The sequence below is a fragment of the Aspergillus affinis genome, assembly GCF_023601865.1.
Source record: "Aspergillus affinis strain CMG 70 chromosome Unknown NODE_80_length_173233_cov_86_490142, whole genome shotgun sequence".
Taxonomy (NCBI): domain Eukaryota; kingdom Fungi; phylum Ascomycota; class Eurotiomycetes; order Eurotiales; family Aspergillaceae; genus Aspergillus; species Aspergillus affinis.
The window spans coordinates 84,000-97,974 of record NW_026515861.1 but is presented as its reverse complement, the minus strand read 5'-3'; the positions used below and the strand labels follow the sequence as shown (position 1 = coordinate 97,974).

The window sequence follows — 13,975 nt, the reverse complement described above, 5'->3', positions numbered from 1 at the left end:
GGCGGCAGAAAAAAAAAAGTTATCAGACAATCAATTCAATCCCACATCTTGGCCGATTTGAACCGCTCTTCATGGCTAAGAATAAGGGTAAACACGCCACCGGGGCGAATGCGACCGTCCCTGATGGTGGATTGTCCATCAAAGACTCCAGCGCTGCTGGAGATGCTTCCCCCCAGCTACAGGAGGGGGCTTTTGCCGGTCTGCGACAGAAGATCGAACAGAAGTTGAAGGACCAGAATGCGGCGAAGGAGAAGAAGAACAACATCAAACTGAAGCCGGGTGCTAAGGAGGCCCCGAAGCAGAACAACAAGCCGGCTGCCCCGACGCAAGCTGCCAAGCGGGGATCCGATGCCGATAAGAACAACCAGGGCAAGAAGCGCGATCGCAACGGCGATGTGATTGCAAAAGGAGGAAAGAAAGATGCGGAGAAACCTCAGCCCACGAAACGCAACGAAGCGGATGAAAATGATACCCTGCGACAGGAGATTTTGGCTCTGGGCGGTACCGAGGAAGACTTTGATCTACTAGCAGAGATTGAATCGGACTCCGAGGTGGAGGGCGCGAAGGAGGCCCCTAAGAAGTCGAATAACAAGTCGGACGACGACTTCCTACGGAAAGAACTTTCGAGTATGCTGGCTGCTGCTGGACAGGTTGTCCCTGATGATATACCCGACGAGGAGGCCGAGGCTGAAGAGGAGGACGAAGAGGAAGAGGAAGAGGAAGATAACGAAGCGGAGGATAACGAATTGGATGTGGACGAGCAGGAACCAAGCGACATGGACGAGGGCGTGTCGTCAGACGAGGAAGTTTCCCCGCCTCCGACCAAGAAAGAGACGAAGAAGCAGCAAGCCAATCAAGATCCGGTTCACAAAGTCCCCAAGGAATTTTCTAAGCTTGTGAGTTTATAACCAAAGGGTTGCGCGTTACTGTATACTAATTCCAGGACCAGACGGTTTCACCACGATCTGATTGGTACAATATCGAACTTCCTCCGATCCCTGCGAAGCAAGTCAACGCACTACCCCGACACTTGATTGAGCGCGTGTACCAGCATGCCCTTACACTGGTCGAGAAGGAGAGCAAGATGTACTCCGAGGCCCAGCAAGCTTCTGCGTCGTCTTCACACAAGTTCTACACCCAGATCATGTCATCCGGAACGCTCAGCGATAAGATCTCAGCCTTGACGCTTGCCGTTCAAGAGTCGCCTGTGCACAATAGCAAGTCGTTGGAAAGTCTGATCAACCTTGGCAGGAAGCGCAGTCGTGCCCAGGCCGTGGAAGTCCTCCGGTCCCTGAAGGATATGTTCGCGCAGGGTACTTTGCTCCCTAGTGATCGTAGACTCAGGTCGTTTGCAAACCAGCCGGGTCTTCTGACGGCCTTCCAAGGCGCGGGAGGCAGATGGTCGGAGGGTGATGCTCTTCCGGGGGGTCTCGAGGAAAGTCACTTGATCGTTTGGGCTTTTGAGAGCTTCCTTAAGGATCAGTATTTTGAGATGCTGAAGATTCTCGAGGTGTGGTGCAACGATGAAATCGAATTTTCCCGCTCGCGAGCGGTCAGTTATGTCTTCGAGCTTCTGAAGGAGAAGCCCGAACAGGAAACTAACCTTCTGCGATTGTTGGTCAACAAACTGGGCGACAAAGCGAAGAAGATCGCCTCCCGATCCTCCTACCTACTTCTTCAACTCGAGCAAGCGCATCCGATGATGAGAATGACTATCATCAATTCTGTTGAGGAAGTCCTTTTCCGTCCCGGTCAGAGCCAACACGCCAAGTACTATGCCATGATCACCCTCAACCAGACCGTTCTGAGCCTGAAAGAGGAGCAGGTCGCGATTAAGCTGCTCGACATCTACTTCACCTTCTTCGTTGTTCTGTTGAAATCCTTCAAACCCCAAAAGGACAAGAAGAGGCATGGCAAGTTCGGCCAGAAGGGCGGTAAAGACAAGGAAGACGAGAAGGGACAGGCTCAGACTGAAGAAATGCGAGACAAACTCATCTCGGGAGTCTTGACTGGTGTCAATCGAGCTTATCCTTTCACCAGCTCGGACACGGAGCGGTATGTTCTGAATCTGTCTGCTCAATCATGAGACTGTTACTAATCATATCTGTAGGCTTTCCAAGCATATCGACACTCTGTTCCGCATTACCCACTCCTCCAACTTTAACACCAGTATTCAAGCCCTCATGTTGATTCAGCAATTGACATCCACCCACTCAGTTGCCGCCGACCGGTTTTACCGCACTCTGTATGAGTCGCTCCTCGATCCCCGGGTGGCTACATCCTCGAAACAGTCCCTCTACCTCAACTTGCTTTTCAAGGCATTGAAGAATGATGTAAACCCCCGACGTGTTAAGGCTTTTGTCAAGCGTATCATCCAAGTTCTCGGTCTGCACCAGCCAGCCTTCATTTGCGGTGTATTCTACTTGATCCGAGAGTTGGAGAAGACGTTCCCTGGACTCCAGTCCTTGTTCGACCAGCCCGAGGAGAACGACGACGACGACGAAGAGGTGTTCAGGGATGTGCCCGATGAGGATGACGAGCAGGAAGAGCCAGTGGTTGCTCAAGCCACCCCACAAAAGCCTTCCAATAACTACGATCCCCGCAAGCGAGACCCTGAGCACAGTAATGCCGACCGCACGTGTCTCTGGGAATTGGTGAGTTGTCCGCCCCCGAACACGTTCCATGTGCACATGCTAATACACCACTTTACAGCTACCCTATCTGTCCCATTTCCACCCGTCCGTGTCCATCAATGCCGAGAATCTACTTGATCACAAGCCAATGAGTGGCAAGCCGGATATGACCATCCACACGCTGACTCATTTCCTTGACCGTTTCGTCTACCGAACCCCCAAGGCTTCTGCTGGTGTCCGTGGATCGTCTATCATGCAGCCCCTTGCCGGCAGCGACGCCAAGGACCGACTGGTCAGCTCCGGCAAGCACGCCCACCACCTGCCCCTCAACTCGGAGGCCTTCTGGCAGAAGAAATCCGAAGACATTGCCGCCGAAGATGTCTTCTTCCATGAGTACTTCAACCGTCTCGGAAAGGACAAGGAGAAGGCTGCTCGCAAGAAGAAGAGCCAGGAGTCTGGCAAAGCCGGAGAGGACGACGAAGAGCTCAGTGACGCCGAGTCCGAGATCTGGCAGGCTCTCGTGGATTCGAGACCTGAGGTTGAAGGCGGTGACAGCGACGACGACCTCGACATGGATGACCTTGAGTCCGCTTACGACAAATCCGACGAGGAAGAAGCCAGCGGTGACGAAGGCGTCATCTTCAACGACGAATCCGACGACGACGAGGACATGGACGAGGACGAGGACAAACCTGCCGCCAAACCTAAGGCCCAGCCCAAGCCCAAGAAGGCCGAGGACGAATTCGACGAGGACGACGACTTCGACATGGACGTTTCCGACGACGAGGCGTTCGTGGACAGCGACGAGGAAGTGGAACTCGGCACCGTCGACGAGCTTCCCAAGGACGAGAAGCAGGCCGAGAAGCAGAAACGCCGCAAACTCAAGCACCTGCCGACATTCGCTTCGGCAGACGACTACGCGGCCATGCTGGCTGATGAAGATGAGGGAATGTGAGACGAAAAGCTGGGTGAATAGCATAGTAATCCGATGTGAATATATCTACTGTAAAAAGTTTTCCTTCATCTTTCCTTCGTAGTCCATCGTATTTTCCCTCCTCTTCTTCAATCCTCCAGCCTCAATATCTTGTTGAATCGGCTTCCTTCAAGTCAAGATTCGTGCTTTTGTTTCTGCTTCTCGCTGGGATGCCCACTACATGGGATCCACAGCCTCGAAAAGAGAGGCAGCTCTTGTTCAGGAATCCGGGGTTCTGGTTCGAAAAAAAAAAAGTGACCGAAGCATAGTCCTTCCAATATGGATGCTTTGGAAGAAGTGGCTTATTCGAGGGAAGCAAGGGACCTCGCGTAGACGGCGTATACTGGGCCCTGTGGCACAGATACTTAGAGGATGGGGAACGGATTCCTAAATCCATCGAAAGAGGTTGTTACCTTACATACCAACGAATTAAGATCAAAGAAAAGCTATGAAAAAGGTAAGTCTCGAACACAACGCAGGTTTGATGTTTGCGCGCAGTTGGCTAACAAAGATCTATTACTATTAGGGCTGAGCCTATTAAACCCACGCCTTCTGAAGCGGGAACATATTGGCCCGGCGAATTTATCTAGAACGCCAGAATCCTGTCTCAAGTATGTTGACTGTGGCTATATTCTACACAAATAGCAAGCTTGAAACTGGCCAGATCGATTGGCATAGTTACAGACTTGCCAGGTGGTGTTTCCCCCGCTTATAAGAGCGGTACAACCGGCTGCCCCCTATCTGCGCCCGATTTTGATAAAGAGACCTCTTCCAGGTTCTGGTGCCAGATTGTCGGGCTGGCCTGATACCAAAATCGCATGGCTATCTTACGGACAGTTTCTTTAACCCGGCAAAGAAGATCTGTCTCATTTCCTAAACTCGACATTCGAATGCCACTGGGGCAGGAACAGTCCAGCGCCGATGGCATACACTGATTTCGTGCCCTAGAATGCTTTTGCTGAAAGGAAAACACAAAGTTTTGTGCTGCGAAGAGTACTCGGTAAGGAGATCAATCCATTGCAAAGACAAGAAAAGCTATGTGCTAACCTAGCCTTGAATCAGGCCAAGAAGCGCGGTACATGCGCCTGAGGCAGCTGAGGTACATACGGTTTTATATCCACTTACGATGAGACAATTTTCCTGCAGCAAGTGCAGGACACTGCCGGCAATTGGGTGCTAGAATACAGCACTCCAATCCAACACAACGACAAGGTCGGCCAGAATGTGGGGGACATCACCATCCTAGAGGCGTTTTGGTATGTCGTGGGACAGGGGGCGGGAGCGGGCTTTCAGGCCCCTATCTATAGAATACTACCGCGATGGGAAACTGTTGTACAAATATTGGAAAGGACTATGAGCAGAGATACAGATTCCTCAAGTATCCCGAGTTTCTAAACAGCCGCGGAGAAGTCAGGAAACGCGCAAGCAGGAATGTGACCTCTGCTCGCGAACAGGATGGGACATTCAAAGCCATCCCTACCGAATTAAAGAATTCGGCGCCCCAATGGGGCGTACTGTGATCAGCAACATTCAGCATTACTGCGATAAACACCTTATTTCGGGAGATGCGACCATGTTCGTGGATCTCAATGGGAGAACAAGCCGAGGTCCTAGCATTCAAAAACCTCGCTGGGGCCGCTTACCGGCATTGAGGACCTTCTCATACGGATACAGAGTATGGTTATTCCGGTGTTTCAGACCTTACAATAATGTGTCGCAATTGTGACCGAGAGAGACGTACTAGTCTGTATGAACGAGCAGCGGCAACGGATCTCGAACAATAGATGCAGAAAAAATATCGCTTGTCCGAATCGATAATTTGATATAGGCGGCCGCAAAAATGAGACCACACTTTCTTATGATAGCAGTGCCTCTGTATCCTTGAAGAGATCTATTTGACCAGGTCCGGCAGAATGTAGCATAGGGCACCAAACTCCTATGTTCTGGAAGTTGAGACATGAGTCTGCACCACGTTACAGATCGATTTAGCATTCGGCAACTGCAAGGCCCACTGCCTACCCATGAACTATCACCTTCAAATTCCCACCCAGGTATGCCTTACACCCTACGGAGCCTTGAAAGTTGTGGGGGAGCTCAAAACGCCATGGGTCAAAGACTATGATCTTGGAGAAGCATATAAAAATGAGGAGGGGGAGATTGACCGCACAGCACCACAGGCTAATGGGGGAGCTAGTCGCCAGGGCGGCACAGAAGGATAAGAGAACGGCCTACGTTGCTTTCTCAATCGCGTGTGCCGAATTGGAGGCTCGTGGGGAATTGGATGGAGAGTGGCCTAATTAGCTCAAGGATATTCGCGTGGTAGGGCATACATAACTACCGAAAGAGAGAGGTAATTAGTTATTATAAATTGTGTAAAGATTAGTGTGTAAGGTCGTTGGTCAAACTACTTTGAGCTATTAGCCCAGCTCGCCGACTATATGAAGCGAGCGAAAATCAAGTTTGGTCTTCTTTCAGCCTACGCCTTTGTATTAGTCACGATTGGACAACACCGGGCTGAGATGAAAAGCATTAAGCTGGTATGGGGGCGTGGCGGCTGAAAGTATTTAGTCAGAAAGCTAGATAGCGAGATACATATTAATGAAGCATTAGCCTCCAGGACATTTGGATTTAACGTATGTTATGACTTATGCTGTGCAGACTACAAGACCAATCGATGTCTATCTATCCATCGTGATATACTATAGAACCACTCCAAAAAGAGAAGAGCAAAACCAATGCAAAGCACACGGGTCATCACTGTTAATCATCAAATCAATCCTGTCTCAACCGTCATGGAGATATTATTTGTAATGTCTCCAAAGCGAACGGTATCAGGCCCATCAACTATATGATTATCGACACCCAAGAAACCTTAGACGGACGTGGACTTGTCCCAGACAGGATCCTATATCCAAATCGGAGGTCCCGGAGAATAGCCTTTCAATTTGTTCGAGATGCGATGAGGCCTTATGCAAACTATAGCAATCGGTAGGACTGCGGATTTGCTTAACCACAGCCACCTTTCCCCTGTCGATCTAGGCGTATATGATTTCGAGACAGAACCACAGCGACAAGCATGAGGAACAAGAGAACAAGGATGAAGCATCAATTAGAGAGATATCTACAGCGACCGAATAGATGAGCATCTACCGTATCTTCGAGTGAGCTTGACCCCAGTACGAAATATAGGAGAAAAGAAACCACCCTTCACATAGGTTCATGGCACTTTCCTTTAATTTCATCACCACAAATAAAAAGTAGATGCTCGAACTCCGTACTCCGTCCTACCACTAACTACTAACCACATATAGTGAATTGAATGCTAAGGCGCATCCAAGTGGGCCGACCCGAGATGGTGCAATCACCGCTAATCTGATACCATCGACGTAGAACCACCTGCATGTTGCGACGAGGCAACGATTGGACGCGAACCGGGGGCCAAATGACAAGCATTGCTGAGCTCCGATGGGGCTACAGTAGCTAACTGCTAACCTGGCCCCGGCTAGCTAAAAGGAAACTATAAATTTTGAATCCGCTCGACTCCTGTTCTGGATCACTTCACTTGTCTTAGACCGTGGTACTCCGTATTAGGGAACTGGATACGAGGATACTGTTGGCGTCTGTGTGAGATAGATGCCTTAATCTTACTCCTTCGCCCCAAGAGGTCGATGGCGTGCTTAATGCATTGTTTTTCATCTGGTTGCCCTACGCGGATTTAGGACTTCCTGGGTGGGATGCACACCTTACTGAGGCTAGGCCAGCCCTAAACCCGACAGTCGGCATCGGGAAGTGGGGGTGCAGTGGCATGGCATGGCATGGCATCGGTGAGTGGGACAGGCACAAAGATCGAGAACATGCAAGGAGAGCCCGGTGGGCAGGGCAGGGACTGCTAGGAAGGAGTAACATGTGAACATGTTTGTATGCACCAAGTAGATACCAGCACCACCCTCCCTCATCCCCGACAGGTACACTTTAGGTTTGGAAATTCCCCGACCGTAACGGTTTGCAAAAGGTCTGGAGCAGATGGGGAAATTGAGCCGTGGAACCTCGAGAGATCCTAGATGTGCTGGTAGAATGGATTCACTATCTACCAGAACCCTGCAGACAGCTGAACTGGAGAGTCAAGGATTCTGCATTGGGAGCCTGATGCAGAGGGAGAGTGACTATGATTGGCGCCGATGAGGTAGGTGGCTTCCGTTGCGATGTAGAGAGGGAGGGGGTGGTTTCGTCAGACAAAGAAACGGTGCTTGGAGATAAAAGACCATATGATAACGAGGCATCCCCGTCATACGACGCCAGGGCTCAGGAACCGCCCGTGACTGGGCTGGCACTGGGGAGTGGCCTGGAGAGGCAAACGAAGGCGTAGAGAGTGAAGGCACACGTGGAACGACGATCACGCCATCAGCTAGTGCATAGCGTGCTCGAGGTTAAAACCAACCAGCGGCCGTTCTGTTCTGTTCGTTTTCTTTTTCTTTTTCTACGTTCCCCGCATCTGCAGTCCTGTCATCTGCCAAGAATTATCCGCATGGTCGTGCATAAAACTGTTCATAAAAAGAGAGTGGATGAATCATCGACCGTGTTCGCAGGTCGCACGCAGCCGACAGCCAAGAAAGCCCGAAAGAGGCAAGCCAAAGACAACCGCCGGAAAAGAAAGACGCTTGCGGGGCCCGAGAAAACTCGGATGACTCCGCCTGGCTCATTGGCGGGAAGTCAACACGGGGGGTGGAGACTTGGGGGAGAAAGTCAGAAAGGTTGCCCCAGGCCCGCTGTATATCGTGGAATGCTGCCACTAGCTCGCTTCGGGTAAGCCTCCATGCAATAAGAAAAGCGGCGAGGAAAAAATTCCACTTGAATCGCTCGGTGTGATCGTAGGACAGCCATGGCCGTGGTAATTTCCCATTTGCTCAGGGGGCATCCAGGTCCGTGGAAAGCAACAGGGAGGAAAGGCCAGGGATTCAAAGTTAAGTGCCGTCACCATCCAGCGCCCCACGCCGAGCACGTCATGGTCTGTAGCAGTCTAGCTGTAGGGTCAGCAGTGGCCATGGCGGATTGGCCGCATTGATCACGTTTGGCTGGACTCGGAGTTTAGATTAAAATCCTAATACTAAATATTGAATATGGAATATTTAATTATATTTTAATTTTATTATCTGACTTTCCTACCGCTCTTATCGGTCGATCTTCACCGAAAGGATGCAATTAAATTAGACCCCCATGGCTAGAAAGTTAATCGCCGCCAACGTGACAACCAGATAAAAACGAAGAAAAAAGAATATCCGGGATTCCCATCCCACTCGCCCTCTTAAGCCTCTAGTCTCGTCCCTTGGCTTTGCTTCGCCCTTTCTTGATTCTCTCCCAAGACTTTTCGCCCCTCGTCCGGTGCCTTGGTCTCTTGGCCCGCCGCCTGTCGACTTTCCGGTAGGTCCATTGCACTTCCCACTTCCCACCTGGCCGAGCGAACACTCGCTTGCGTATTTCTTCACTCGCTTCATTCGCGTTGATCTCTTAAAGTCTCCTGTCCGCGCCTGCTCGGTCATTTCAACCCATTGCTCGTCTTCACAGCCCGGGAATCTCGTTGCCTTGTCCACCCGTCGTTAACCCTACTTCCTCTAGATATCCTCTCCGCCTAGTACTTCCCTTTTCTGATCGCCGACAGGAGCAGTACATGCATCTGCGACCCTTGAACGTCATTTCCTTTACTCATTCCATCGATTCTTTCCACCTGCGGTTCGTCCGCTCCATCAAATGGCGGAGTACAGCACAGCCCAGGTCGCAGGCCGTAGGCCCTCCTTCACTTCCGACCAGCTCGATCCCGCCAATGACAAGATGAAACTGGATCCCGAGACTCAGCAGCCCATCGGAATGGACTCTGGATCTGAGGGAGGAGATATCGGACGACAGATTGAGTTGGAGGCCGGGAACTCTATCAAGTACCGCACTTGCAGTTGGCAAAAGGTACTGTCGCAAGCGCATTCAAGAAACAAAAGCAATTGACCGATAGCTAACCCGGAGACTATTTCAGACCGCGGCGCTGCTTTTCTCCGAGTACATCTGTCTTGCGATCATGTCATTTCCCTCCTCGTATTCCACTCTGGGTCTCGTTCCGGGGTTGATCTTAACCGTATTTATCGCGGCGGTTGTACTGTATACATCGCTGATTGTCTGGTTCGTGTGCCGTTGGCTGTCGGTTCGGGCACGCGCATACTGATGAGTGACTTAGGAGATTTTGTTTGCGTCATCCCAATGTGCGTGACGTGTGCGACATTGGTCAGATCCTCTTCTGGGATTCGAAAATCGCCTGGTATGGGACCGCCATTATGTTCTTGCTGAACAATACTTTCATTCAGGTTGGTTTTCTCCCAGTTCTCTTCTGGCATTGAAATAGAGCTGACGTCTAGTTAGGGTTTGCACTGCTTAGTCGGCGCTGAGTACTTGAACACGGTCACCAATCACCCCACCTGCTCGATCGTGTTTGCTCTGGTCACGGCCATTATTTCCCTTATCTTCTCGCTTCCGCGCACGTTTAGCACTCTATCGAAAGTGGCGACCTTCTCGGCTCTGACTACCTTCATCTCGGTTCTGCTGGCCATGATCTTTTCGGGAATTGAGGACCATCCTGCGGGATACAGCGCTAAGTTGGGTGAACCCATCATAACGGCCATCCCTGTGAAGGGAACGACCTTTGTCGCTGGTGTGAGCGCTTTCCTGAACATCAGCTATACCTTCATTGGCCAGATCACCCTGCCAAGTTTCATCGCCGAAATGAAGGAGCCCAAGGATTTCTGGAAATCGGTTACTGCGGTCACGATCGCCGAAATCATCGTGTTCAGTTTGGCGGGATCCATTGTCTATGTCTACACCGGTAACCAGTACATGACTGCGCCGGCATTTGGTTCGCTGGGAAATGACATCTACAAGAAGGTGTCTTTCTCCTTCATGGTTCCGACATTGATCTTCCTCGGGGTCCTGTATGCTTCGGTGTCTGCGCGCTTCATCTTCTTCCGCCTGTTCGATGGCACTCGTCACAAGGGCAATCATACAGTCGTCGGCTGGGCCTCGTGGACCGGTATCTTGGTTGTCCTGTGGATTTTGGCCTTTATCATCTCTCAGGTCATCCCATTCTTTTCCGATCTGCTCTCCATCATGAGTTCGCTCTTCGATTCCTTCTTCGGTTTCATTTTCTGGGGCGTTGCGTACCTCCGGATGAGACGCGAGGACTACGGGCCGGGGTTCTATAAAACCCGAGGCTTTCGCGGCTGGGCCGGAGCCATTCTGAACGTCTTCTTGATTTGCGTGGGGTTCTTCTTCCTGGGACCGGGCACCTATGTAAGCCTTTTCTTTCTTTTACCAATTTGGTTATAGGGCAGACTTACTAACGAGACATTAGGCTTCTGTTGAGAGTGTGATCTTGAACTATCGGGCCGGAACCGTGGGAAGCCCCTTTTCCTGCGCCAATAACGGACTTTAATGATTAATTTTCATGACATGATTGATTTTTTTTTTTTTCATTGTGCTGTTTCGAGGAAAGGACTGAAATTTATGTTGCGATGTCGAATACCCCTCAAGGAAAGGGACGGTGTTAATGTCGATGGACTTCATGGCCGGACTTATCTGATGCGGGCAGATCTTCCGTTTTCTACCCAGGGATCTTGATCTTTCATACAGACCAACCTTTATTGTCATGGGTCAATACAAAAGAAAAACATACTGCTCGCGAGCAAGAAAGCCCTGTAGATCAGCCAGAAGCTGGTCTGCTGAAAGAAAAGGGGCTTGGAGACCGTCCCAGACCCAGGGTGGGATTCATGGATAGTGCAGCATTGCTCCTGTCCCTTGTTTGCAGCAGGTCCTGGGGCATTTATATCGTCGTTGTAGATCACTCGCTCTACTTACTCCGTGATAGTATATGAGTCGGATCACTGCCCAGTGCGGGCACGCACCGCTTCGTCTGGGGTAGCATGTTGATAGAATAGAACCGGAGGATCAGGTAAAACAAGTAGATAATATTCTGTTTTGATATGATTAGATTAGCTGATAAACACCACTTGTATATAGAAGATCCTGGATCTACCTCGGGATTACTGGTTAGGGTCGGGTGCTTGAAGCTCGACTCAAATGACGTCCCTCTTGTTCAATTTCTGGGAAGAATTCAGACTCAAACAATTGAATATCACTGAGATTCCGTGATAACAGCCGTATCCACACTCTATACCGTATCCCCGACTGCGAATTGTGGAGGCAGAGAAGTTGCCCGATGTTGTCCGCGGGAAGACTGCCCTATCGCCATGTGACTTTCCCGCTATCTCCGCATGACCGTCCCGCTCTTCAACCCTCGCGTTGCTCCTCCGATTCTGTTTCCGTAAATCATCCTATACACACTCTTCAGAACTGCATCATGTCTGCCGTACGGCCCTTGCGAAGAGGCCTTCATCTCCTGGGATCGAGATCGCTCTCCCAAACTGCCCCTGCCGTTGCCAATGGCTCTTCTCTCGTCCCGCGGCACTTCGCTTCTCCGCGCGGTCTCCGCTCCCCGCTCGCTGCTGCTGCCCGCCCTTCTCCCCGTACAGGCTCTCTAGCTGCCAACGGTGGTGCTCGTTATGCCTCATCCAGCTCCTCGGGCCCCGTCAAGCAGACGCAGCTCTATGACCTTCATGTCGCCCGCGGTGCCAAGATGGTGCCCTTTGCGGGGTACTCCATGCCCCTCCAGTACTCCGACCTCAGCCATGTGGAGAGTCACAAATGGACCCGGGAGAAAGCAAGCTTGTTCGACGTGAGCCACATGTGTGTATCCCAGCGTTCCCTATTGAGCCATTATCCAGCAGAATCCAGCGTCTCTAACACAATTCCTCCAGGGTGCAACACCAGCTTAGCGGCCCCGGTGCCCAGGAGCTCCTGATGAAGGTCACCCCGTCCTCCCTCGACAAGCTCAAGGACAACCAGTCCACGCTCTCCTGCCTGCTGGAGGAAGCCACCGGCGGCATCGTCGACGACACCGTCATCACCCGCCGGTCCGCCGACACCTTCTACTTCGTCACCAACGCCGGCCGCCGCGACGAGGACCTAGCCTTCCTCGAAGCCGAGATCGACAACTACAAGCGCGCCAACGGCGCCGACAGCCTGAAATGGGAGATCCTCAGCGATCGCGCCCTCGTGGCCCTCCAGGGCCCTCTCGCCGCCGAGGTCCTGCAATCGCACATCCACGGCTCCGGCCCGGAAACCGACCTCACCACCCTCTACTTCGGCAACTGCCGTTCCCTCCACCTCACTCTCCCCAACGGCTCCCCCACCGCCCACCCCCTCCTGATCTCCCGCACCGGCTACACGGGCGAAGACGGCTTCGAGATCTCCATCCCCTCCGCCGGCCACCCCGACCTCCCCGCGCAAGTAACGGACCTCCTTCTCTCCAACCCTTCGCAGGTCCGTCTCGCGGGTCTCGCGGCGCGCGACTCCCTCCGCCTCGAAGCGGGCATGTGTCTCTACGGCAACGACATCTCCACGGCACAAACACCCCCCGCGGCCTCGCTCGGCTGGGTCGTCGGCAAGGACCGTCGCGACCCCACCTCCCCCTCATCCAACTTCAACGGCTCCGCCGCCATCCTCCCCCAGATCGCGTCTCCGTCCAAGACGCTCTCGCAGCGCCGCGTCGGCTTCACCGTCGAGAAGGGCTCCCCGGCCCGCGAGGGCGCCGTCATCGTCGACTTGAACGATGACTCCAAGACCCAGATCGGGGTCGTCACGTCCGGGCTGCCCAGTCCGTCGCTGGATGGCACGAACATCGCCATGGGGTATATCAAGCAGGGGATGCATAAGAAGGGCACCGAGGTTGGTGTCCTTGTACGGAATCGACTTCGCAAGGCGAGTGTCGTCGGTATGCCATGGATCGAGAGCAAGTTCTACCGCGGTTAGGAACAAAAAGAAAAGAAAGAGAAAAAAAAAAAAATTTCAAACAACATTATGAACCAAAACATACCCAGCTTCACTTGCCTTGTCTTGCCTTACTTACCCCACCCTCTTATATTCTTCTCTCTCCTTACGAGTGAGCCGAAGGTGGCCAAACTGAGCTAGTCAACCTTAGCTCAGTATTGGGTATGAGAATGGGTAGTTCGTCTAGTATTGACGAACGGCTTTCAAATTGTATATAGACATCACGATATTATTTCCCTTATTCTTCGTTTTTGGTTTCCCCTTTATCTCATTTGTTCCAATTTGAACTTTGTCTCATACTTACTCACGACCTTACCTACCTACACATCCATTCATCCACCATTCATACGTTTGTCATGTCTATCTGTGTCGTTGAGGATGTATATCCTACCTACCTACCTACCTACCTACCTATTTCAACATCCTTATCTTTATCTTTTTCCAATCA

At 51.7% G+C, this 13,975-nt stretch overlaps 3 protein-coding genes across 3 annotated transcripts; all 3 read left to right on the top strand.

The window, feature by feature from the left end:
* Positions 1-71: 71 nt before the first annotated feature.
* Positions 72-3,588, top strand: KD926_010478 (RNA-binding ribosome biosynthesis protein MAK21; the record flags this gene model as incomplete). The annotated part of the gene is made up of 4 exons (XM_053102846.1): positions 72-896; positions 950-2,055; positions 2,111-2,654; positions 2,713-3,588. The coding sequence occupies 4 exons, from the start codon at positions 72-74 to the stop codon at positions 3,586-3,588; spliced, it is 3,351 nt and encodes a 1,116-aa protein (XP_052953724.1).
* A 5,763-nt stretch (positions 3,589-9,351) lies between these two features.
* Positions 9,352-11,074, top strand: KD926_010477 (putative neutral amino acid permease; the record flags this gene model as incomplete). The annotated part of the gene is made up of 5 exons (XM_053102843.1): positions 9,352-9,561; positions 9,629-9,771; positions 9,827-9,953; positions 10,009-10,932; positions 10,994-11,074. The coding sequence occupies 5 exons, from the start codon at positions 9,352-9,354 to the stop codon at positions 11,072-11,074; spliced, it is 1,485 nt and encodes a 494-aa protein (XP_052953723.1).
* Positions 11,075-11,998: 924 nt separating this feature from the next.
* Positions 11,999-13,509, top strand: KD926_010476 (glycine decarboxylase subunit T; the record flags this gene model as incomplete). Its single annotated transcript, XM_053102842.1, has 2 exons — positions 11,999-12,384; positions 12,456-13,509. 2 exons carry the CDS (start codon positions 11,999-12,001, stop codon positions 13,507-13,509), a joined length of 1,440 nt encoding a protein of 479 aa, XP_052953722.1.
* Positions 13,510-13,975: the final 466 nt, after the last annotated feature.